The following is a 26,577-nucleotide window of genomic DNA, read 5'->3' on the forward strand; positions in this document are numbered from 1 at the left end:
ACTTGAATGAAGGATAAATAAAAGCCAAGTAAAGGCCTAGTAAGGAATGTTGAAGACAAAACAAACAAAGTTTGGAGAAGTTGAAGGATATAAACATCACTAGGTGGCTTGAGTATAGGATGGGAACTGGGGGGGTTTGGTTGGAGGGAAATAGCAAAAGGTGAGGCTAGAGAGGAAGAGAAATACAGGGGCCAGATCATGCATGGCCTTGTGAGCAATCTTAAGGACCAAGAGTCCTTGTTTATGTTCATATCTCCAGGCATTCCTTGGTACATAGCCTATGGCAGGAATTCAGCCAATCTTTGTTCAGTGAACACATGAAAGAATGAAAATTCAACAAATGACCAAACAAATAAGTGAATGTGCTTTTTCTTTTAAGAAAAGCAGCTATGTAATATGCATCTATAAAGTATGCATAAAAATAATGTCATGTATCTATATTTTTATATAAGTATAAAACTGGAACCTATTTAATTGGGTTAGATACAATGAAAGCTCAAGTAAAAGAGACATATTTTTATATTTTACATCTACTTATGAATTTTGTAATACAGAGTTTGTAAAGAAGTCCAATTCCACTATTTACTGCATTTGCTTTTCTACAAAAATTGTTCTTAATTTTCACCAACTATGTAAAGGTAGTTAATTTATTGATAACCTCCAGTAGCACTGTGGAACACTGAAGTTTATAAGCTATTTTTAGGCCTTTTCAGACCCAATTCAGGCCTTAAGTATTACTGTGCAAGGAGACATTTTGCTGGAACAACTTAGAAGTCTTTAAATCTAAACAGGAATCAGGTAACAGAAAATAAAGTTTCACGTAAATATCATCTCTCATTCTCCCCTTACTTTCTTCCCCGCCCCTGCTCTTCTCTCCCTCTCTCTCTCTCTCTCTCTCTCTCTCACACACACACACACACACACACACACACACACACACACACACACACACACTGTCTTCTTGCCCATCCTTGCATCTGAAAAAAAAAAAAAGCCAATAATCTTCTACTGAGAGAGCTGCGGATCAAAGGTTCCTTCTATAAGTGTTACATCCATCTTTTTGATTTGCCAGGGAGCAGCATGGGGCATTGTGTTTTATTCCACGTCCACACTTAGTCTCTTAGCCATTGGCCCAGACTAGATGAGTAGCTCAATAGAATCACTGAGTCACTGAGTGGTGAGAGGCTCCCTCCTGGCAGGGTGCTAAGTGATGCTCCCATATGGGTTTTGCAGTTAGAAAACATGTGCTGGATATGGAGGTGACCTGTCTGGGACTTCTGTCACTCCAAGGGTCACCTGGAATGATCTGGTGATCAACGACCTGTTTGAAAGTTTTATTAAATTGTTTAGCCTAAGCCTTCCTTTCAGTAGCTTATACTACATTAAAGAGATTATTGCTCCTTTGCCCTCCAATCGTTTCCAAGCTGATTTTTATATATTTTTTATATCCTTAACACAAATGCCTGTCTCCTGGTTCAGAATTCCATGACCAGTGCTGAGCATAAGCTGGTGCCTGCTAAATCATCGCTGAGTGAAGGAATGGCCTTACGGGCTTACGGCATGTTCCGTGGGATCTGCGATCTTCAGGTCATCCTGAAGGGCTCACCCCACATCGTCTTCCCGAATAGAGCTCAGCATCAACTGTGAGAGCAGGAAGGCAGCTAAGAGAACCAGGAGTGGAGCTAGACAGGTGCAAGAGATGAAGGGGGCAGTTCCTTCATACCATCAGAGCCTCTACTGAATTTCCACAGCCTCACAAGCTAGCATTTTGGATAAGTATCTAGTATACTTGTCACAGAGTTAAATAAAATGGACTTTCTTCAAAGGAAGTGCTTTTAATACAATAACTGTTTTTTGTTTTTTTCTAACCAATGGATTAAAAATTTAACACATTTACAAAATCTGGCATATTTATATATTGTAGCTAAATAGATATTCAAGCTGCATTATAATGTAATAATAATAAAAAAAGATCCCAGTTTGTCTATTAAGTCTTTGTAAGTCTTTGTGCCATTGTAACAGTAGTGCTAATTATCAAGCAAAGATATGATAATTACAAAGAGCTTTTTTGCTAAAAGAAGGAATCTTTTTCAACACCCACGTGCTGCACAATTTCCTATGACCTTGTAACACTACTCTGGTATGGCCCAGAAATTTGTATTTCAGTCTGAATGCTGGGAATCATATTATTTCTCTCTCTGTGCCAATCTTTTTTTCTTGTGAGTAAACTGTTTTCAGAAGGCTAAGGGAGAGGGGTAATGGTCCAAATGGGAAATATACAACTAATGACCCTTCATGAAACATATTATGCTCCTCATTAAACTTACTCAGTTAACTGTATTACATTAAATTAAAATAAATAGGATTTAAAATTTTACCCAGGAGCAGCAAACTACCCTAACTTTCAACTTTGTGTTAGATCCATTCTAAGAATGGATTTCTCAAGTCGCTGATGTATCACAAGTTCTTAGCCTCCAACACAATTATGTCTTAGTCTCCTAGAGGTTTTCAAACTTAGTGTGTATAAGAATTACTTGAGAAACTCGCTAAAAACGCAGCTTCCTACCCAGATCCCCTCTTCTCCACCAAGTATCTCAAGCATACTGATTTTAGTGAAATGCACTTTGGAGAGTACTCTATGTATTTTTATGGTATAAACTTTGTCAAGCTTAGGGGTCCCACTTTACTTCTTTCTCCATCATCTCAGTTATTACTAAAGTGTGGGAAAGCCGAATGGGTGAAGACTGTGTAATTCATGTAGTTGAGCAGGGCAGTCCCACAGCGTGTTAGACTTATATGTTATTTTCATCCAAAGAATCAAACCATCTCTAGTTTTGGTCTAGGAGCCTCAGAATGTCGTTTTGAGAGATTCACAACTTTCATCTACTGATGTTAAGTGCAGGATAATAGTGGCGTTGCTACTTTACTCTCTTTTTGCTTTTTAAAGAATTACATTGTACAGACTTTCAAATTCACTGCCTTCATTTTTGAGATGAGAAAACTGCTCCCCGCCCCGGGAGAAGTAGCTCATTTGTCACCCAGTAAGACTGTGCAAGGCAAGGGTTAAAGTGCAAGCCCTTTGACTTTCAACCCAATGTTCTTCTCATGACCTTGAAGAAGTCTACCTCAGATACCCATCTGTCCAAGAATATGAAAATCTCTAGAGTATGTGAAGTTTTAAATCTCCTTTAAACCACATAGTATATTCCTGAGCAAAGCCCTCACAATACAATTTTATAGATTTTTAAACTCCTTAGAAAACAAATTTTAAAAGTCAACACATTTTCGACTAGTTTAATATGGTTCTACTGCACTTCCCATCATATTAAGAACTGGAACAGTTCAAATCTGATGACAAATTCCAATTCAGATTTTTCTGTTACCCTGCAATGGTTGTTGTAATGATTTTGGTAATGAGGCGGAGTTTTGAGTATAGAGTTGTTTTCCGTTCAGAACTTATGTTAAATGTGCGTGAACGTACACAAGCATGCACACGAAAGCACTCATGAGGTTTGACAACTGACAACTGTCTGTTAATATTTATGTCTATGTACTTTCACACTTATACGTGCACATGAATAAAATACTATCTGAAATACATACTAGGTAAGTTTTATAAATGATCTTAAATTTCAAGATCAAGGCAAGCCCACAATTAAAATTATCAGTCAATGAAAAACTCAATGTGTAGTAATGCGAATCTGAAAGTATTTTAAATACACACCACATTAGGTCTACTCATCATCTGCTTTTGTTTCTCTGAAATTATCTGCTTGGCCTTACTAGGCAAAAGCTAAAAAAAATTTAACTGATCAGCTCGATACTTTAAAAAAACTTCCAAATAAAAGCAAAGAAACGAGAATTAATCTTAGACAATTATAACAGGTAAAGAGAAGATGGATGTGAGAGGCGGATTAGTTTGATCAGAACTAGATTTTTCTTACACCAGTTTAAACAATTTAAGCAATGGCAAGAATAACTTGTATTCTGGCAGATTGATGCTGAATACACACTTTCGAAGCATTTATTTTCTCTTAATTCTGGGAAAGCGGTCACAATCTAGGAAACCACAAGGAGATAGATAGGTGAGGAAAACAGACAGATGGGGGGCATTATATCTGTATAACGGGGACATATACCTCATTACACCTCTTCCTTTTTGGTTTAGTATTCATTGCTTACAAAGGGTACTATAAGGCAATAACATTTAAATAGGATACACGTGAGAAGCATTTAAAATCGTACAGCAATGTTACTTATGCTAACAAATCAAAAATATTTTTGAGTTTCAACGCCATGCTTATTTATTTTTGGCACAGTGGAACAATGTTTTAAATCTTTGATAAAATACCAAGTAACATTTAGAAATTCATTTCCATCAGATTTCTGATCCCATGTATATTAACAGTGCTATATTAAATGATATAATTTGGGGGAAAAGATTTCTAGGAGAATAATTGTCTTTACTCCTTCAGCATGAATACATTAGGAAGAATGAATTAGAAAGAAGAGACATAAAATGAAAAACAAAAGAAAAGTTGGGGTGAGCTCATTTTTAAATATTTTTTTTCTTTGCTGGGAAACTAGCATATACTTAAAAGAAATCATGAGAAGTCATCTAAAATGTGGGCGAGCCATCCCCTGGCCACACTTCCCCGTTCTGGCGGCCTGACACTGCGGTCGTCAATGACGACTCTTGAAGGATGAGGTTAATAATCTGATACAGGCGCCTGATTTCTAGCAAGGACCAGATTCATGTAGTCCCTATTATCATACCGCTCTAACTTGCATTTTGAGAAAGAGAGAGGTTGGAGTAATAGTTGGGGCGATAAACCTGGGTACACCTGTGGGAATATGAACATCTTAGGTAAAGGAAGATGTGCTTGTGTGGGGGGGAAGGGAGGGGGGAGGTCTGAACACCGTGGCTCTGCCTGTTTGCGGTTCTCCAGGCACGCATGCGCGCTCACCTCCACGATGTCTGAGTTCGTCCGGCTCTCGTGCGGCTCGTTGTACTCGGTGTACTTGAGCAGCACCTTGTCCATGTCCGTGCTGGCGTACTGGAACAGCTTGTTGGTACTGTTGAAGATGATCAGCGCGATCTCACAGTCACACAGCACGCTCAGCTCGTACGCCTTCTTCATCAACCCAAATTTCCTCTTTGTAAATGTCACCTGAAAAAAAGAAAGCAGACACGTTTTTTTAAAGAGGAAAAAAAAAGCAAGCCTTTAAAAATAAAACAGTACTTTTTTCCTTTGTAAAACAACGTGTGTTGTTGTCAGAGCCCTCGGGCACTAACACATTTGGAAAGAAAGCAAATAAATCTAAAACTAATTTCTGCTTAGAATTCGAAAATGTGTGATTTCTAGCTTGCTGCTGAATGTGAAACTGTAAATGCCAGATTTAATGTAGGGCATTTCAATGAAGGTGACCAGAGAACTGTTCATGTTTCTTTGAGCAATTCAAGATTTAAAAGAGTCCATTTCAGCAGGGTTAGCATATTTCTTAATTATAAATTCAGAGCTTATTTTTGGGCCACGTGAAGACTGGACATGACATTATGAACACAGTATTTTAGATCTACGTTCAAAATTTCTCAAAACTGTTTAGTCTCATGCCATTGAACTGAAAACGCTGAAGGGATCTGACTGTACTTTCAGACAGACTTGTATTTTGTTTTCTAGAAATCCAGCAGGGAGTTGGGAAGTGCTTTAGCCATAACTCTGTTAGGGCTTTGGTTTCATTCTTCTGTGTATCTTTCTTCCTCTCCCAAGCCAGAAACTGTATTGCCATCTTTGCCTTTCTCTTCTTTTACTCTAATCTATTACCAAGTCCGACAATTCCTCCCCTCAAAATGTTTCTCAGGTTCACACTTTCTTGTCTATTTCCCAGGCATCTCTATCATTCATGTCTTTATCAGCTTCCTGTCCTAGATGATCTCCCTGTCTGAAACCATTCCCTCCTCGATTCATCCTAATCTTCAAAACCTTACTCTTGTCACTGCCATTTCCTGATGGGCCGGCTACAACAGCTCCCCTCTCTGGCTTCAAATACTTCTACCTGCCAGTGCAAATATGCATTTTACTATCCCCAGTTTCAGTCTTCTCTTGATTAAACTCCAGTCTCCCCACCAAAAACCATGAACATTCTTAAGTATAAGCCTTTATACTTCATGGTCCAGTGTTTCCCAGCAGGTCTTTTGTAGAATATTATTTCTACAAAATACTCCTTAAGACAGAAAGTTCAATGGTCCAATGTGTTTGGGAAATGAGGCACAGCGGTATATTAAAGGCTGAGGAACTTTTTAAACCTTAACCTGCTTCCCAAACTTACTGCTGACAGAACGTTGATTTCTTTGCTTATTTATTTATTTTGAGGGGCACTTACTATCATTCTTCTGAACCAGGTTTTTGAGGCATCTACCCTGGGAAATGCTGACTGACTTTTAAATAGTCACCTTTGAAAATAATAACTGAATTTTTTTCCTCAACTTCAAATCCAACCCATCTTGCAGAGGTCAGCTCAGTTTTATCTACTACCTACTCGGGTGTAACTCCTAAATCTAGAGTCCTGCTCCTTTTCTTTCTCTTTGTCTCCAGCCACCCCATGGATGTCTTCCACTCATGTGTCTATCTAAAAGTCCTAGGAATCTCAAACCCCCAAAGCCCAAACTCACCTTCACCCTCGAATCTGCTCCCCTTCCTGGGTCCCCCATCTCACCATAAACTCAGTCACCCAAACTAGAGACCGCTGAGTGGACTTGGAATGTCCCCTATCCCACACGCCTAAATAAATGTGTTGACAGGAAGTGTGCACTAGCAGACAGAAAAGCTGACTTCCTGGTCTCCTCATTTCCCCACACTTCTGTTAATACTTATTGTTTTACCCATCACCCCTTTATTTTTTCTTATAGTACTTATCATATTTTATAACTTGTATAATTTTGTGTGTGATCATTTGTTTAATGTCTGTCTCCTCCACTACGGTGCACGTTCCACAAGGGCATGTACCATTTTTATTTTGCCCACTGCTGTATCTCCAGTGCCTAGAACAGCAGACATATGGGCACACATTAAAAATCTGTAGTATAAAAAACGAAATAGGGAAAACTATTTTTAGAAATAGCAAAGTGATGTATGTTATATAAAACTGTGATAGCTTTCCCCACCGAATTTTTATTTAGCAACTCATAAACAGAATTTTAAAAAGATAAATCTACGCTTTAATAATGATTATATTCTTTAATCACATCTGCACTGAAGGCAGCATGATAGAAAGGGAAGAACATGGGGTCTGGATTCAGGGGGCCCTAGATTTGAATGCTGATCTGCTAGTTATTAGTCATGAGAAATTCACTTAACTTCTTCAAATTTGATTTTTCTCCGAGTCTGATTTTTCATCTATAAAACGGAGATAACACCTACTTGTGGGGTTGCTGCAAGGATTACATAAAATAACATATGTACAGTATCAAGCTTTGTGTTTAAAGTAGAAGCTCAATAAATCTTAGTTCCCATCCCTTTCTTAGTTGACTTACAGGAAAAGAACTTACAAAATACACCTGTCTTAGTGGCTCAAAGAGTCCTGATCAAGGCTATTTGAGGATCTTACTACAGTCTTCCTGATAGAAAGATAAAGCTGAACTATGGAATTCCCACTGATCATTCTTTGGAAAATACAGCATTTAGGTATTTACCCGCCCACATCGGCTAGTCAATATCTACTCAGATATGTTATTTACGTTGCAACTGGGATAATTTTTCTTTGTAATGATTGCCAATGTCTCACCTTCTGTTTTATGTTTATTGATTGTCTTACTAAAGTGCTTCTAATAAAATATAGCTAGTGTTTTATTTCCAGTGTCTCACCTTCTGTTTTATGTTTATTGACTGTCTTACTAACTTGTTCTTATAAAACATAGCCAGTGTTTTATTTTCATATCTGATTATCATACTACTTTAGAAACTTTTTTTATTCTGGTTCATTCAGATGAGTCATGATTGGTATTAGGAATGAGCTAAATAAAGTCTATCTTTTTGGAATGGATAAAAAGTATCACCATTAATTATACAGATTTATACAAAATGTCTTTTAAGAATTCTCTTAGATGCAATTTAGTCATGCAAATATACTTGCACATTGGTATTTTGTTTAGTGAAGTAGGCTACAGAGTACGTTCAACGCAGAAGGAAGGCACTGACCCAAAATACTTTCATATATCTAAAACCACTTTTAATCAGACTCTCATGACCACAAACTGTAGGTGGAATGTCTCGATACAGTATGGTTTCTGTTGTACTCAAACCTCAGAATTTAGCACGTTACAACACTCACCCTCAAAGTACATTTCAGCACAGAAATATCATTAAAGCCACTACTTGTTACTTTTAGGTACTCCTCAACTTTTGTGTAACCAAATAGGCTGCTGGATAATGCATACTTATTTAATAATACCTGTCAGAAAGTCAGTGCATATGGCTTCTTTTCATTAAAACTGCAAACCGAAATGACAATGACTATATTAAAGCATTTAAGAAAATATCTTCAAGACCTACTCTTAATTGCACTAAGTTTAATTCTGTATTATGTTCATATTCTTCATAGCATACTCAAAATGTATTTTATAATGCTTTTTCTCATTGTTCACAGTTAGATAAAATTGTTTTTCAGCATTAAGCTTTCTTAAGAGAACTGGGATATTACCCTTCGTTTAAAATATGCCACTCAATGACAAAGATTGCAATTCAGAGCTTTTATACTTAAATATAATAATGCATTGTAATGATTACATTTTCCATAACTTGACAATTGTTTGTAATGGGGACAAGTCCATTTCTATTTCAATAACATATTTTGAACCTTAGGTGAGATGGAAAACTGTTTTTACAGCAGTTAGGCAAAGAGATGCTCTTTTCCAGTGTTTACATCAATCAAGGTGCACCAAGAAGGCAATAAAACCAATATTATTTAAGTGGGCACTATAATTTACATTTAGTTTTCAAAATTAAAGAGACTTCATATGTAATATATGTATGGAAAGCAAGATTACTCTGTAAACATTGAGCATTTTATGTTTTTTTTCTTTACCTCTTGAAACAGCCTCAAATGTAATGATGATGTTTTATTAAGACATTCAGTATTAAGTTCTATATACCTCGAGTTTTAAATCCTAGCACAAGGGCAGGCATCACAATCACACATCTCATGCTGACAATTACTCTAGAACTTATTAGGTATGAATCAGTAATTGAAATAGAATTTGAAATTGAGAAAAGGAACATTCATTAAATAAAGCTCCATTTATATTCCTTATAAAGAAATAAGGAAAATCTATTTACAGAAACATGAAAGTAATTCAAGCAATTTTTATTGAGCATTTTCTACATGCCAAACATTGTGCCGACCAATACTGACTGAGCGTTCTCCACATCAGACATTGGTGCTGGGTGTTCGGGCTTCTACTCCATGTAAATATATATCTCCCTTGTTCATGTCTCATCCTCATGGCTAGAGGAAAAACAGTCATTTAATTCCTTAAAGCTCCAAAGGAATTTCCTTCATTTGAATCAAAATGTATTCCTTGGCTAATAATGTTATATTTCCAGTCATGTGTAATGATCTGAACTGTATTTTTATCCAGAGTTGGGTGAATTAAGTTTTTGTTTTCTGACCAATCCTTCTTCTAGACTGAGCAAGAAAAATAACAGTAGATGTTAACCCAATCAAGAGGAATATGAAATGAAACCTACCATATTGGTTATTTCTTATCTTGTACTCAGAGAAAGCTGATCATGGCATTACGTCCCTCCCCCTTTCCATCTGGCCGCTGGCAGGCTCCCATGGTGCTGTAAGGCTTCCTTTAAATGTCAACTTCTTCTATGAAGCTTTCATTGTCACATTCAGATAACACTCATTCCTCCCTCATTGTTATCCTCTAGAGCTTTTTACAAACCTTTATTATGAGACTTATTCTAATATTACAGAGTTGATTGGTTGTTTGAGTCTGCCTCTCCTGCTGGCTTTTTGAGCTCCCTGAAAACCCCACCTCTGGCCTCACAAAGACTGACCAATGGATACTCAATGAACGAATGGATTACGGAATGGAAATACTCTATTTTAAACCGAATGTCTCAATAAAATTTTCTGCTAAAAGTAGATAATTTTTAAACTTGTCTTTTTGACAAGTTATTGTTTTACTTTTCTTGAAGAAAGAAAAAAATAATTCAAAAAGTTCAGAGGAAAGTGGTCTTTATTCCTTGCCCTGATGACTCATCATGAAGGACAGAAAAGTGTGAAGGTAAAAACTGAATTGTACAATCACAGGATACAGAGGTAAAGGGGGGAGGATCTAAGAATTCAGATGACTGCATTCATTGAGCAAAAATTTACTGAACTCTCTGATGAGATCAGATTTTTAAAGAACATGTATTTGGCGACGTATTTGATGAAATCCTCATCACAATATTATATATTTGAGATTAGCTAGTAGTAATGTAGATGATTTAAATATGAATTAATTAATTGGTGTTAAGTTTAAGGACAGTCTCTTGCAAAGGGCCACAGAGTTCAAGAGTAACTTTCCTGTCCCAGGCATCATTTTTATTAGTGGTGTAGATGAAGATGTAGCCTGCATGCTTATCAGATCCACACACTACACAAATCTGGGTGATAACCCAGTAGATTGTAGAGTCTTTATACATACATAGCTCACTCTACAGAAAGCTGGGTCACAAACGAAAAGAAACAGAGGTAATATTAAAGTCTTCATTCGTATTAAAAAAAAAACCAGAATTACATAATCTCAGGTTGGAGGAAAACTAACATGATAGCTGTTTTTGGGAAAAGGATCTAAAGTTATAGTGTTCGACAGTGAGAACTAATTATCCTAATGATCTCTTAGTTAGTCAGCACTAACTAATCTTTGGTACTATGTTCAGCTCTGAGAATTTTAAGAAGACACTGGGTGACACCGACAAAATTAGAGCATCTATAGGATGGCAAACAGGTCGATGTAGGGTCTGAGAATAATTTTGCAGGAGAAATCATTGAGGGAATCTGGAATGTTTAACCCAGAAAAACAGAGTTAAAAGAGAAATGCCAAACACTTTCCAAGATCTGCAGACTTCGTGGCCATGTGAAGAGGCAGATGAGTTATTCTGTTTTGTTCTATAGAGCAGAGTTAGAAAGCATTGCTGAAAATCATAAAGAGGTTCAAAACAGGGGGAAACCTAGTGATGAGAACTGTCCAAGAGTGGATCTAGTCTCATGAAGTAAGAAGCAGTTCATTCCTGAACATGTTCACGTAGGGCTGCATATCAAGGAAGGTCTAGAGGGCGTTCCTGAATTCAACAGGAAGCTGGACTAGACACCTTTAAAAGATTTATTCCAGATTTAGATGTTCAGATTCTATGCCTACGTAGCACAGACCTTTGGGTAAAGGGGAAGATTACAGTGAATGGAATACAGTTTATAACAAGAATCTATTTCTGCAATTTCATTCTGTAGAATGTCTTAGGTTTTGGTTACTCAATCTCATCAATATGTTACCATAGTCATTCTAATTTTAATATTCCAAGAAATAAAACTGGATCACGTTCTTTTTGTAGTTAGAAGAGATATAAAAGACTGTAAAGAATTGGAGTAGACAATATTAAATTAGGTATAGTGCTGAAAATGCACAGAAAAACAACTGTCCAGATTGATAAAATAGCAAATTCACATTAAAATATTTTAAAAGAGGCAATATATATGCATCATCACTGGGGCTCTGTACTGTGGAAGCAAAAACATGGGAATTGAAAATCAAGTCTAAGCTCTGCCATGTATGAGCCGTGTGTCCTTGGCCTCGGGTAAATTGTTTAACTTACCCGTACCCCAGTTTCCTCACCTGTAAAGTGGAGGTAATGACAGGTATCTTACAGAGTTATGATGAGAGTTAAACTAAGGAACACACAAGTGTAAGTGACTTGTTGACTGTGAAACACTATACAAGGTAGGTAGTATTTTTTTTATGATGCACCAGGCTCAGTCACTTCTTGTTACGTACTGTAAAAGATTGCTCTCTCAACTAAACCTCAAGCTTCCCTTGAAAGCCCGGAACATCTGTCTGCTCTTGTAACCTGAAGTCCCAGAACAATACTTGGCTAAATATTCGTTGAATGAATGAATGGATAGATGGATGGAATAATTACTCATTTTTTTTGGCAATCAAAACTGAATGGCTAAAAATGAATTTCCATGCACGCTCAAATTATGTTAATAAGAAGTTTGCCACTGAGAGAGGAAAATTTCACATAGTTATTTTTCTTTTTTGTCACATTAACTTATAGTAAAAATGTACATTTAGTAAAAATGAATGGGAGAAAAACTGGATTGCGTCAAATTTTGTGTGTGGGTTTGTTGGTGAAATTGGAGCATATCGTGTTTTTTATAATTGTTTTTAGATAAGAGTGTTGACTTTATTTGGCGACTTTTTTCTAAGAAGTTTTCAAAGACTTTCTAAGCTATCTTGCTCCATTTGACAGCATCTCTTTTAACTTATTATTGGGCACCGTTTATCATCCCCATTTCTCAGATGATACTGTAAACAAAGGCATGAACTGCCTTATCCACACTCACAAAACTAGTCGCTGATGAACTAGGAATAGAACCCTCTTCACACAAAATCCATCTTTCTTTCCATTAGTCAGTGTTCCTTCCCTCTTTTAGACAACTGTGCATTTCAGGGGCTGAAGGTCAGTACAGCATGGACCCCTCCAACCACTCATCAAGCACTGTACAGGTACACTAAGAACTGTCAGCAATTCTGATGAGCATAGCAGGGTAGTGTACAACTTATTCATTAGTATAAGGACAGCTTTCTAGGTTAAAATAAAAAAAATAATACTAATAATACTAAAATTGAGAAGAAGTTGGTTTCTAGGTTCTGACAATAAACCAAAGCTCCTTTTGTGTGGACTCTGCAGCTACCTCTGCCCTCAGACCTCCAGACATTCCCACTAAAGCCAGTGAGAACCACATGCATGCACTAGTGGGCACACACTAGTTCTATATTTATGGATGTTTACTTAAATTTCACAGAATGAGGGGCATTTTGGTTGGTAGCAAATACAAGCCTGTTTACAGCCAGAATAAAAAAAGGTGGGTCTCTGATTTACACACAGTCAATGTAAATAACAAGTTCTAAAACAGAGGACAAGTCCTGTATCATTTCCTACAGGGCACAGAAATTAGTTAGACTACTGTGTAACAGAAAGGGCATTTAATCATGAGTCTCCACACCACACGCAGGCCTCTGTTCACCCTCCCAATCCTGGCTCCATTCATAAAGTCACCTCAGGAGAACTTTCCTACCATATTTTAACGGTAGGAGTCCTTGCACCTTACAGGAAAGAATAAATGAAAGAAAAAGACCTTTGGAAACAGCAGCTATTCACATCTCTGAGAATAACTGAGGCCTAACTCTAAATGACTTCAGATGCATTACTAAGGGAAGCAAGGATACTTTTACCTATGGGTCTCCAATACTTCATCCCACCAATCAGAATTCTTTCAGCCTGATCTTATTGAACTTACCAGTGAGTCTGCTCAGTGAGTGGGGAAACTTTTTACTCGTTTCTTTAAATCGTAAAGTAGTATTAGTTTCATAATTTTAGAATGCGTTTGGGACTAATATACCTAGCTAACTGTATTTTCAAAGTTTTGAGGTTTTATCAGGGTTTTTTTCGTCCAAATAGAGTCACGAGGAATACAACTGTGATCCTATGGTAATAGTTTAGATCCAGCCCTCCTCACCCACAGCCTAAAGAATCTCCCAGTTTCCTCCTAGTTAAGGAAAAGGAGTGACTAATGAGGGACAAGATGGGCAGTTCACGGATACAATGCGCTCTCTAATCCAGAGTCGCTAGGTCTTCCTATGTGTTTAAAGGGTTAGGGATGGAGTCAAGAGTCTGCAACGACAATCTTTAATTGAAAAAAAGGGAAATGCCCTCTTAAATGCTCTTTTTCTTCCCCTGGCTTGTTCCTGACAGTAAGTAATGGTGCAACTGTTCTAAAGTATTCCTCTTCAATTTTATTTTGTTTAATTCAGTCTGTCATTAGAAAGGCTTGCGAGCTTTAGGCTTGATGATTACTCTCGGTGGGAGGAAGTAGTGCCACTGCAGACTTGTGTTCTAGACAAGCGCTCCTTTATACAATGACGGGGCCTGCCACCATAAATGAAAGGCTCTTTAAAGAGCAGTGAGGGACTCTTTTAAGCAGACTGCTACCATGTGCTTGTAACCCTCCAGCATAACTTGCGAGGATGAGACAGCAGTGTGTTCTGCTGCAAAGAGGACTATTGTCCTCGTTAGCCTTCAGCAAACTGAGCCGCATTTCACTGCAATGCAGTAGGATTTCCAAAGGGTTTCAAGCAGTAGTTCCTAAAATTCTGAATGCGATAGAAGGATTAAAATAGGGGGCTTAGCATGTGGAATTTAGGACTCTACCGACCCCTCACCCTAAGTCAACACCCCAAACACCCAAATAAGACTTTAAATCTTGTGCATTGCACACTATTTCGAGGAAACATAATAAAACAATGGGTTAGATTACAGTTAAATAACTGAACGCATATTAATAAACTTGAGCGTCTTAACAAATTCAAAGTCTGGGTTTTAAAACTTGTCATAGCTGATTTCTGATATATTTATGTACATGAGGAAAAGGTAGATGATGAGTTATAATTATTAAATTTAGGATTTAAAACATTTTATTGTGGTTCATTTTTAAGCCTAAGAATGTTTTGGATTTTAAAAAGAGAAGACTATATATAACACAATATGTTTTAAATTTTTTTATACATGCTGTTGAGGTTTGCTTGGTTTGTTAAGGGGCTGATTTACATTCTAAATCCAGTCTGCAGATGCAGTCATAAAATAAATACTTGTTTCTCTATACCTCATGTACATGAAATATATAATTTGAGTCTGAAAAGAATCAAATAAACCAGATTAATATTTTGGGGGCAAAAACATGTTTACTAGTTTAACAAAGCCAAAATGTACCTAAGGTAAAGGTCAAAGACTACTTCATTCCCTGCTGAGCAAATGCTCAGGAAGCACATTTGTCTATGTTTCCTGTCATAACAGGAAGAGTGTAACTTCTTCCTTTCCACAATGGCTTCAGTTTTACCTCCTAACTCCAATATTTTCTCCCTCAGGGCCTTCCAAATCAATCCTTGCAAGACAGAAGGCAGGAGGCGGTCTCCGTTGTAGTTTCCAAACAGTTACATTTGTTGAAATGTTACTTAAATGTTAGTGATTTCTTAAGCTAAACTGTTCCAACTTAAAATTAAAAGTCAAATATCCAAATATTTAGATTGGTTCTCTTATTCCTATTAATGGTCCAACATACTTCAAAAGAAACACAAATACATGTTCCATACTATGGAATTTCATTTACTTTAATTTAACTAACAATGTTGTCATTGTTTTGTTTTGTTTTGTTTCCAAACAAAGCCATTATTCTTGGCGGGGGCAGGAGTTCCAATTGTGTTCAGTAAGACTATGTTGGGATGTCAACATTAAAAATACTCTTACTAAGAAGGAGCTCATTTTAAGTGAATAAATTACAATGTTAAAGGAAGTCTAGACTGCAAAGTACATGGCTTTTGAAACAATCAGCAACATGTTCTTTAATCTACAGCTTGGAAGAAACCTCTTGGTTTATGCGGTCTATTTATAATGTTAATATTTTTAGTGTTGGTTTCTCAGTAATACAATGTCATACAAAGTTCGGGCATTTGCAAAGCAAAAGGGGATTTGTGGCACACAGAATGGTGTGTGTATGCACTTACAGGTGGAAGGTGCCATTCCGTGTCAACTTGCTGCACAAAATGACTGAGACACAATAAATATAAGCATTGGAATATTTCTAAATTACAGTTAATTAAATGGAAATTATGTGAAATACACAAATTAGAACTGAAACAACAAAAAGTCTTGAAGCCCTCAAGTTCAAGGAGGAGCTTCTATCTTAAATCCAGTGACAGAATTCAAGAGGAGATAGTTATGCTTTTCCTTGTGAACATTTTGGCCTCTCTTGGACTTCCTACTAAAGGAAAGCTAATGAATAGTTTGATGGCAGTTGAGACGATACCTTTTTGGCAGTAAAGGAACAGATCTAGCTGTGTAAGTACAAAATGTCCCACACATGACTGGGATTGACATATATACACTAATATGCATAAAATAGATAACTAATGAGAACCTGCTGCATAGCACAGGGAACTCTACTCAGTGCTCTGTGGTGACCTAATTGGGAAGAAAATCCAAAAAAGAGGGGATATATGTATACATATAGCTGATTCACTGCCCTGTACAGCAGAAACTAGCACAACATTGTAAAGCAACTATATGCCAATTAAAAAAAAAGTCTCACACAACATGGGATGTACAGAAAGTATGCTGTGCACTATCTCTATGATTCAACTATAGAGTGGGGAAACCATTTCTGAATTGTTTTCAAATTGATAGGAACAGAAGAGAAAGGGATGGCTTGATGTCACAGCTGTTAAACATACATCTGAGTACTCTGGCTACTGCTTTCTTTGATTTGGAATCTCGCAAAAATACAGTTTGTCATTTTTCCCTTCTGGCTTTCTTTTTCAGTCTCTCACCAGTTAATTCAAACTCTCTAAAAAAAAAAAATTTTCCCCTTGGTGATTTTAAGATTAACAAAAGAATGATTTAACTTATATGCACGGAGAACCTTTAAGTAGGCATGCACAGCATCAATATACCCTGCAATTCAGTTCTGAGATGCATTACTGTGTCCTAAAGTATTACTATGATACACCCTGCTTTTATTTATTTACTCATTTTATAAAATGAGTTTAATAAAAATTTTAATATGAGTATAGGGGAGGCAGTCAGCTGTAAAGAAATGATATTGAGGGAAAAGGAGTATAATGATCATTATCATGAGTTATTTGCAGGTTTACTTTGGATTTAGAGATTAAAAAACCCAACACTTTTGCACTGATTGAACTTTTTATTCACTTGACTTAAAGCAAGGTTCCAAATATCCACTGACTAACATGGATAACTATTCTACAGTATTTAAAGCATAATTTCCTCTCAAATAATGTGCATTTGCTCGATATGCATACAAGCAAGTGACAAGTTTGGACGTTCTCTTTGTGGAGATGACAAAATAAAACAGTGTGTCTGGATGGCTCTGTTCTTTAACTCATGGTTTAGAATTCATCAAAAACTTATTTTCTTGAAGCAATTTATTTGTATTTCTATATTATCCTCACATTTAAAGACTGAATCTATCTCAACTTCCACAAATTTTATATTCGGTTACTAGGTTGTAACTCTCAAGTTTAGAACTGTAATCAGTCCTTTTATTTAAGGGTATTCTAGATACCACCTTGAAGGAATGTTACAGTAAAAATTCCATTGAAATTTTAGTTAAAATTCTAAGAAGAACGTAAAATAGAGGAAAACAGGGGAGAGTAAGGAGTAAAATCTGCTTCTTTTTAAAGAAGAGTCATTTGAGAAAATCAAGGCAACGCTTTATTTTTCAGTTTAGTTTAGAAAATATCAGATTTAGTTTAAAAACCTCAGTATGTAGAAACTGTCAGAGGCTGCATCTACACTGAACTATTTCTCCAGTTTTTTTTTTTTCTGAGCCCATTTAAAATAATTTATAAGTCATGTAAAGAAACTGAGATAAGGACATAAGAAAAGGGAAAAAGTTAGAAAATTTAACAGCTATGACTAATCCCCTTTAGTCATAAGGGGATTCTCCTTTTCTATTAACAAGAGAATGCTGCTAATTGTCTTTAATTTGTGCTCCAGTTACTGCACTGATAATTACATGATATTTTGTTTGCTGGCAAAAACTGTTAGTGTGCCAGGTCTGATAGAAGAAAAGAACTTAAGACATTTAATAAACTCCTTTCTTTAACTTACTATATTAGGCCATAACTGTGTTATTCGGCAAATATTTTTCTCTGGTAGTTATTCAAATATTTAAATGTCTTTTTATAATAAGTCACACAAATAAATTCGGGTTTGCCTCTCCTATCCTTTCAAAGTGGGAAAGCTGAAAATTTTAAATACAAACACACAAGAAAACAGATTTAGGTTAAGCATGCCTAATTTCCATATATCTTTCTTCTTGATTTAACAGATTTCTAAGTATATTCTGTTTGCAAAAAGAGTCATATGAGGACAAAACTCATTTAAAAATATGGCTGTTTCAGAAGCACAGTAACAACTGGTACCATATGAAGGAGGGTAAGATTATTGCCTAACTGATGAAGGTAACTCACAAGTAAGAACCAAAAATGCAGATGGAGAGATTGAAATTGTAGTGTGAGAATAAGCTGGAAGCTAGAAGTGATTAAAAATAGTGATAAGTAGTTCAAAATAATTTGGTCAGTAACATACATTTGAAAATAAGTCCCACAAGCATAGAAATTGGGAAACTACTTCTCCCCATCCTCGTCACAAGCTATAAATGTTCTGTGTGATTTTCCTTCCTGTCCACAAGCCATCCTCTGCCATCATCTGGCTCTTGCTCTGAAATGATTCTCTTGCCCCTTGTTAGCTTCCAAAGGCTCCTTTGTGTCCCAGCTCTACTCTGTTCCACTCTTCCTTCCATCTTCCTGATACCCTTTTAAGGTAACACCCTATTGAAATGAAGGTTTCAGGTACCATTCTTTACTGTGCTACACAGCACACGTGTTGTTCTGATAGAAATCACATTAACTATAATAGCTAATGGTGAGTCTTAACAGGAATAGCTGACAGGTAAAGTTATGGAGCATTTATTATATGTTAGGTGCCTTACATTTATCCCCCAATCTAATCATCTCAATAACCCAATGAAGGGGGTACTATTTTTTTTTTTTTTTTGGTACTATTTTTTAATCTCACCTCTACTGATGAGGGAAAACTCAGAGGGGTTAAGTCACTTGCTGGAGGGTCACACAGCTAGCAGGTGGCAGAATTAGGGCCAGAACAAGGTTTGTGTGTCTCTAAAAACCATGTTCTTCACCATGGTATTACACTGGATGCAGTATGATGTAACTGGGGAAAGCAATGACACACAACCATGCTCTTAGCCATTATATTATACAGAACGCAGAGTGACGCGATTGAGAAAAGCTTGTTTTGTTTTTGAATCTGAAAGATTTGGGCTTATGTCTTGGCCACCTCCTAGTATTAACTATCTGACTTCAAAGCTCTGTGTGATCTGGGCCCTCCCTAGCATCTAAACCTTTTCTCTCATCTCTCTAAAGTTATACACACCAGGCTCAAGCTCCATAGGCTTTCCTTAGACTCCTTAGCAAGCTCTTTACTTTCTCAGAAGCTTCGCAAACACTGTTCCCTCTGGAGTGTTGTCACCTGCCTAACTCTGAATCATCTTTTAGCTCCCATCTTTCAGCATTTCCTCAGGGAGGCCTTTCTCTCACCCGCAATCTAAATAAGGCACCTCCTGTTATTCCTTCATAGCATTTGGAGAGCTGCATTCATAGCACATGTGAACAGAATTTTTGTTATATATTTGCATATTTCATGTCTGGTTCATCCCACCAGGCCAGGGGTCCACCAACTACGGCCCACAGGCCAATCATTCCTGCCCCCTGTTTTTGCCAGTAAAGTTTTATTCAAACACAGACACATTCATTTGTATACACATTGTCCTTTGCTGCTTTCACTAAGAGGGCAGAGACGAGTAGTTGAGACAGAGACTGCATGGCTCACAAGGCCAAAAGTATTTGCTATCTGGCCCTTTACAGAAACAGTTGGCTGACTTCTGTGGCAGACAATAAGCTGAATGAGATTCTTCTTGCTTACTGCTGAATACTTCATGTTGGGCACATTGCAAACAAGTGATATTTGTTGATTTAATAAATAAATGAGTTATTCAGCTGTAAATGGAATTACTAAAGATTAAATGGAGTAATATATATGTAGTTCTTGGAACACGTAGCTTCTTTTAAGTTATCTGAAAATTTCCGTAAGACAAATTGACAATTCATGATTTTATTTATTTTTACATACTAGCTTAAGAAATCTACCTCGTTTAGCTTAGAGATTGAGAAATAAGTAGTTTTCATAAACTTGGAGACTCTGGAAAATTTAAAAAAAAAAGCAAAACTAGCTGTTACTTTTTTTCCTCCCCTAAACTATTTTATGTATACAATTGGAGTTTCTGATTTTTAGCTGTTGCTACTGCCATAATGAAAAATAAAGGGCAAAATTCAATTTAAACAGTCAGCCACTCTGCTTTACCACAGTTTTATTTCTCAATGATATACAACTTATCGCATCAGCTCTGTAATATTTCATTTCACACTTTAAGTCAGTATTTCTTATTCTGTAAAAACACACCCTGTGCTCTGTATAGCCAAATAAACACTTGCAATGGCAGGGCAGGCTTTTACCGCTTTTGAGAAAAGATGACAGTGAGCTATCGTGTGAGGTTCTGTTAGGGAGTCTACAGCGGGGAAGCTTCAAAAAGGGCAAAGCAGTTAATGTTTCTCTTTTCAACATGTGAACACATACTTTAAAGGGAGCCTAGGTTAGGGGTGTCTCCTCACTTTGTATGACATGCTGTTGCAGATTTGCTGGTGCTGGTTATCAGAAGTGACCTACATCTTTTTTTTTTTTTTTTTTGCGGTATGCGGGCCTCTCACTGTTGTGGCCTCTCCCATTGTGGAGCACAGGCTCCAGACGCGCAGGCTCAGCGGGCATGGCTCACGGACCCAGCCGCTCCGGGGCATGTGGGATCTTCCGGGACTGGGGCACGAACCTGTGTCCCCTGCATTGGCAGGCAGACTCTCAACCACTGCGCCACCAGGGAAGCCCATGACCTACGTCTTTTAGGCTCTCTCCCAAATGGCTCTTACGATCACTCTTACAGTAGAAGAGAGGCACGCATGACAAATATTTATAAGTAAGATGGCTGTTTAAGTTTGTCAATAGCCATGTAAAATAATCACTGAAATATATATTAAAACATGGAAGTTTTCAATTTTACCAATTCCATTTAAGAGTGTTGAATTAAAGGGCCAACTGAACCTAAAGACGAAGAAAAGACTACACAGATCCTAAATTCTATAGAATAAAACCAAGGAATTCATCTTCAGGATTAAAAAAAGTAAGGGTGACTAAGCTGAATTTAAATAAGTTTTCTTCTCTTAAAGTTATCATGACTTCTAACATGGGTGAGAGTAACAGCAATTGTAGGCGCAACTATATTTAAATTACGAAAAAACGTTCAATTGTTAGCTCAAAAGTATAGTGTTAACGTTCTCGCATGCCTGTGTAAGTTTTATATTCCTTTATAAAGCATAATGAAAGCTCATGAATTCAACCGCAAAAACTTTCTTTTGTCCTTGTAAGCAAAAGGAAGATACAATAAATTTCATGAACCCCGAAATTAACTGGCATTATTCATGAAGTGTAGATGCTAATTCATATAAAGCTTTGACTGCACCCCAAACAGGTGCTAGTCCAAACAGTAAGATCTAAATAGTCAGTGGTATATGATGTTCAATATTTCAGTTTTAAAATTTCAACCTATAAATCAATTAAAAAATACTGTGGTTTTATATTGACAGAATGATTGCTTTTTGGCTTGACCCATAGCAATACACAATATGTAGGAAAACACGGAAGGAATCCATCGTAAATCTTAGCATTGTTCATCCTTTAGCTCAATTTTCAGCCCAAAATAGTTCAAGTCATATGTACCTTAAGTGTAATAATTTAAAGGAGTATAAATCTGAAAATCTAAAAAGTTTCTTTACCTCTTAATGGCATACTGGCTTTGATGGCATAAATAACAACTTCTATTCATTATAATTTACACATGTAGCAATAAAAAGTTTTAAAGCACGAATCAGTTCTAGCCTCACTAGAAGGTCCAAGAAGCTAGAAAGGCACAGTAGGGCAGAAAGAGTGTTGGGGGAAATTACAGTCCGGTGGGGCGTCTCTGAGGCTGTCCTCTTAGCTTTCCCCAGTGTAAATGGGCAACAGCCAAAACGCTCTCCTCCCCCGTGGTCAAGGAATGTCTGTTCTGTAGGTTCCATTATCCATTTGCAATGGTTGGGATCTGGCAGTACTGTAATATCTCTCAGGAACCATTATTTGCTATTTAACATCAGGTTAAACATTTGTTATTTAACCATTAACATTTGCTATTTAACCATTATTTAACATTAGGATGCATACAGACCACCCGGCTATTCTTACTTCCCCTAACTAAATCCACTCTCCCCAAGGGTGAAGGAAAATAGAGTCAAATCACAGATATTCATAATATACAAGTCTTCACTGAAGAGAGCATTTGCATGTATAAAGTCTTTAGAATAGATTAATTGTATCATACAGATATCACTGGAGTTCTAGAAAAAAATGATAACATGTGCCTCTAGGTTTATAAAATTCAGGCTTTAAAGAAAATGCTATGAGTTAACTGATAGTTCTCGCTTCTGTGTTTGAAGAGACTAATATTTCGTTGTCAGCACAATGTTAAACGTTTTGGATGTATTTCAAAGTCCCTTTTACTGTGAATAGACTGGAAGCCATTTTGATACAGGATATTTAGTCTATATTATAAACCTCTAAATGGATGACCACAAAAGGCCTCGTTCCTATGAATATAAGAATATCTTTGCTTGATGATGCATGCAGTGGAGCAATATTATGCTTATTAACTCTTAATTATTAAGCTATTCATGTTACGCAAACGCAGTTCCATTTAAAATTCATGTTGAAGTAAAAAGTGAATAATCATCAATGTGTAAAGTATATTTCTTACAGATAGAGTGATTTTTTTTCCCCTTTACTATCAGCACTTAAACTGACCACATTTAATTCACTAAAACTTCTCTTAATGGATGTTTATAAGCTCAAAATGTTTTCAGTACACTTAACATATCTGGGGGGGCGTGTAATAAATGGCCCATGTAAATAACAACACACACAGAAGTTTACCCCACTCACCTGTCTGTTACGTTCATCCATAATCCTCGTAATCTGAATCTTTTTTCTCCCCATAGTCCCCGTTTTTCTTCTCTCTCTCGTCCCTGAAATTATGTATTTTTTCCTTCCTTTTCTTTCTCTTTCCTGTTTCCTCCAAACAAATCTCCTTCTTCAGCACTTGCACTGCTCAGTTCCCAAATTCCTGCATTCGTTCCTGCTGAACAAAAAATAAAAATTAAGCACCACTTTAATATTCTAATTTTCTAAAAATAAAACTCTATGGAACTAATCAAATTAAATGAATGAAAATAAGCATCTGTTAAAAGTACATGGTATATCACATGTAGGAGCATATCAAGTAGGAATGGTTTGTTCTTATGATTAAAATAATCTTGTAAGTAATTTAACAAGTCATTTAAATGATGAAAACTATGCTTTAAAGTCCAACACTTGAAATGTATCTTTTGCAAAGAGTTTCTTACTATTTTTTTTAATGTAACTAGGTGACTATTTTCACCCTTCTGTTGTGAAAAATTACCTATATCAGAGAGTTAATGAACCTTTATGTACCTGTGTATGCTAAGTAGGGCAGCTAATTCATTTCTGAAGGGAAAACAATCTCGTGTTTTGACAGCAGAGGTGATAACGTCCCTCGTTATGCAAATAGGATGGACTATTATGAAAGTGCTATTTGATGTATGTAAATGTCAACGAATTTAAATCTAAATCCTTTAATCTTATTTTTTAAAAGTCACTGCTATGAGAACACTGTAAAAATAATGTGGGATATTTAATCTTACATAACAAGCAGCTATCAGCAGTGAAATCTTTTCCTTTTGAAAGCCCTTAAGCTATATCTTGAATACAAGAATCAAAAAAGATAATCATTCATAGAAAAGAAAGAAATGGTATGAAAATTAGAGTATTATTCCATTTATGACTATATTTCTTATAAGCCATCAGTTCCTTAAATTTAAATATTTTAAAAAGACACATCATATCTCTTTGGGGAGCAAGATATAAAATTATAGAAGCTTGCCATATACTGGATATCTTTAGGCCATGAATTAAAATGAAAGAAGTGATCATCAACAATGTAAGATAAACCCAGAGAATCCAGTGTATTAAAAGTATGTATCTTTCTTTGTTTTAAATTATATCTGAAAATATTTGAATGAAAGTGAATTGCTGTGAAATGTGGAAGTTAACAAAAAGGCATTCCACAGTGGCTTCTTCATTTGCAGGCAATAGCTTCAATTATTCTATCCCGTCTTATGTCAAAGAATGCAACTACTTCACACATTGCTCAGAATTTCCCTGTTTACTTTAGTTGGTGTCTGACAACCGACCTGATAAATTCCCACATGTATTATGTAATACTAAGCCATTGTCCTGGCTATTTAATAGATTATTTGGCTCCAATTCAAAGTTATTGGAACAGGAATTGGAACTGTTACACATTTGGTCTGATCACATCGGCTGTCTTTTGATTTCTTTAATTTAATTTCTAAATTCTTTATCACCTCGAGTAAATTTTTTAAATTTAAGTTTTCTGTGATTATCTAATTGCAGAAGCTATTATGATATAATTAGTTCTGGTGGATTACGTGCTGCTTAAACACTAAGACCATCCATTCTCTTTTGCCCAGTGCCTTCTATTAAACTGTAGCTCACTTCTGCCTCTGAGAATATATGTATGTTGAGTAGTATCACGACCACACAGTGCTCATCAAAACTATTACTCCAGCGGCAATTTTAAATGTTGGAAGTAGTTCAGAGTTTTAGAGTTATATAAATAATAACACACATTTGACAAATAGACAGGAAAAAATTAGCTGTAAGATATATTAAAAAAATCACATTAAAATATGAAAAATGCACAAAGCACAACTGCATATTCACTGTTGTCAAACACGGTCCATCTACCTATTTTTAGTGACGGTCTTAAATATCACTCAACTGGACAACTTTCCAGTGTTTCCTATAGTCTTACCTTAGAAGCAAGCAGCAAGATAGAATGGTATTTCCCATGCATGTGCAAGAACCCAAAGAGACAAACAGGCTTCCTCGATCACAGAAAAGCCAACCCATGAATCCACAGCAAATGCATATGGGACAATTTCCTTTCTTTCATTGAGCTGAGGCCGTGGCACTATCGGCTTACAGGACTATGCCTGCCTAAGCGCTTACTCACTTTAAGGTGGAAGGTCAGGGTGAACAGATTAGAGTGTGGAAGAGGCGGGGAAGAAGAAAACTTCTGCGGATCCTGATTTCAAAATACAACTAACCAAACGAGTAGAGAAACATCCCTGGAGAAAAGTCTCCTTGGAAAGACAGAGTTCTTGATGAATCAAACTTAGAAGAGTTCCTCCATCTCACCACCCCATATTTCACAACTTTGAAACGAGGGACGCGTCTTAAAAAGAGCAGAGCAAGGATTTTCTTTTTTAATTCTTAAAACATTACGGGAAGTATTCTGCCAGAAAGAACTGATACGTGTCAATATGTATATATATAAAATAATCGATTAAAGATGACATTTTGAAATATGCAAGGTAATGTAGAGAGATGTAAGTTTAAATTTCAATAAAATTAAAACATTTTCTTATTTCCCATAAAAATGAATATTTCTTGAAGTGTGCTGCCTTTTGAACATTTCTGAAATGCAAAATTTGATATGATTAAGTACATATGCAGAGTAAGATATGGTGAGGATGAGACTGTTTGCATGAAGTAAAACGTGCCTTAGAACATTCTGCTTAGAACGTTAGATTATGGGTCAGCAGGTTTCAAGGCTGTCAGTAAAAATTCAGAGTTAGGAAGGTCAACGACAGCTCAGTAGCTGTTTTCTTAGCATAACTATTTTTCTAACCTGATTTTTATGCAAAAATTATATTGTAAGGTTGGTTTCAAGTATTAATTTGTAGGAGGCCTAGAGGGGCTGAAAAGAGATTATATAACTTCAGTAATCTGAAAAATTGTTTTGTATGTATATGAAGAAAAGAATATAATAGCTAAACTGCACATAGTAGAATCTGAGTTACCCTGAGAACTTTCATGTATGTACAATCAACCATAAGCTTAAAGTAATTCCAGCAGCCTTACCGCTACTTCTTTCCACATGAAAGAAGAATTCTTGGAAAATGACAGAGTTACAGAGAAACAATCAGTAATTTAAAAAAAAAGAAAAGAAAAACAAATACTCTACCATAGTTACACTCTATAGAGCTACAGTCTTCTGCGTTTTTTCTTTTTGCCAACCTAAATAGAAGAAAAATAAAATCATGCTGCTTACTAAAAAGGGGAACTTCATTATGGGAGGCTTCTGTTCACTTTGAGTTTGGCATAAGCAGACAGACGAAGGCAAAGTGGTTTGAGACCCAAGGAGAGAAGAATTTCTTGTGGACAGACGCTAAAGATCCTTCTCCCACCCTGGCTCTCTCATTTACAAACAAGTTCCCTGAGTGACACACACCTCCCTCCCTTCCCCCTCTCCTCCCCTCACTCCCTCCCTCCCACAAATCCCTCCCAGTAACACAGAAGAATCTTGACAGAATGGCAGGAAACACGCACAGACTGGTCAGGGAAGGAT

General features: G+C 36.5%; 1 protein-coding gene across 8 annotated transcripts in view; it reads right to left on the reverse strand.

The window, feature by feature from the left end:
• Positions 1-26,577, reverse strand: part of MEF2C (myocyte enhancer factor 2C) — a 155,099-nt gene that overhangs the window by 71,550 nt on the left and 56,972 nt on the right. For 4 of the 8 annotated variants that reach the window (XM_079916163.1, XM_079916168.1, XM_079916161.1 and 1 more), the window contains 2 exons: positions 23,007-23,202; positions 4,968-5,171 (listed from right to left, as the gene is read on the reverse strand). In XM_079916163.1, the coding sequence (XP_079772289.1) occupies positions 4,968-5,171; positions 23,007-23,060 (258 nt within the window). In that variant the 5' untranslated portion in view covers positions 23,061-23,202. Of the gene's footprint in view, positions 1-4,967; positions 5,172-23,006; positions 23,203-26,280; positions 26,436-26,577 lie in introns of those variants that run through there. The other 4 variants (XM_079916164.1, XM_079916165.1, XM_079916162.1 and 1 more) reach the window with 2 other exon arrangements.

The sequence above is a fragment of the Stenella coeruleoalba genome (assembly GCF_951394435.1).
Source record: "Stenella coeruleoalba genome assembly, chromosome: 3".
NCBI classification, from domain to species: Eukaryota; Metazoa; Chordata; class Mammalia; order Artiodactyla; family Delphinidae; genus Stenella; species Stenella coeruleoalba.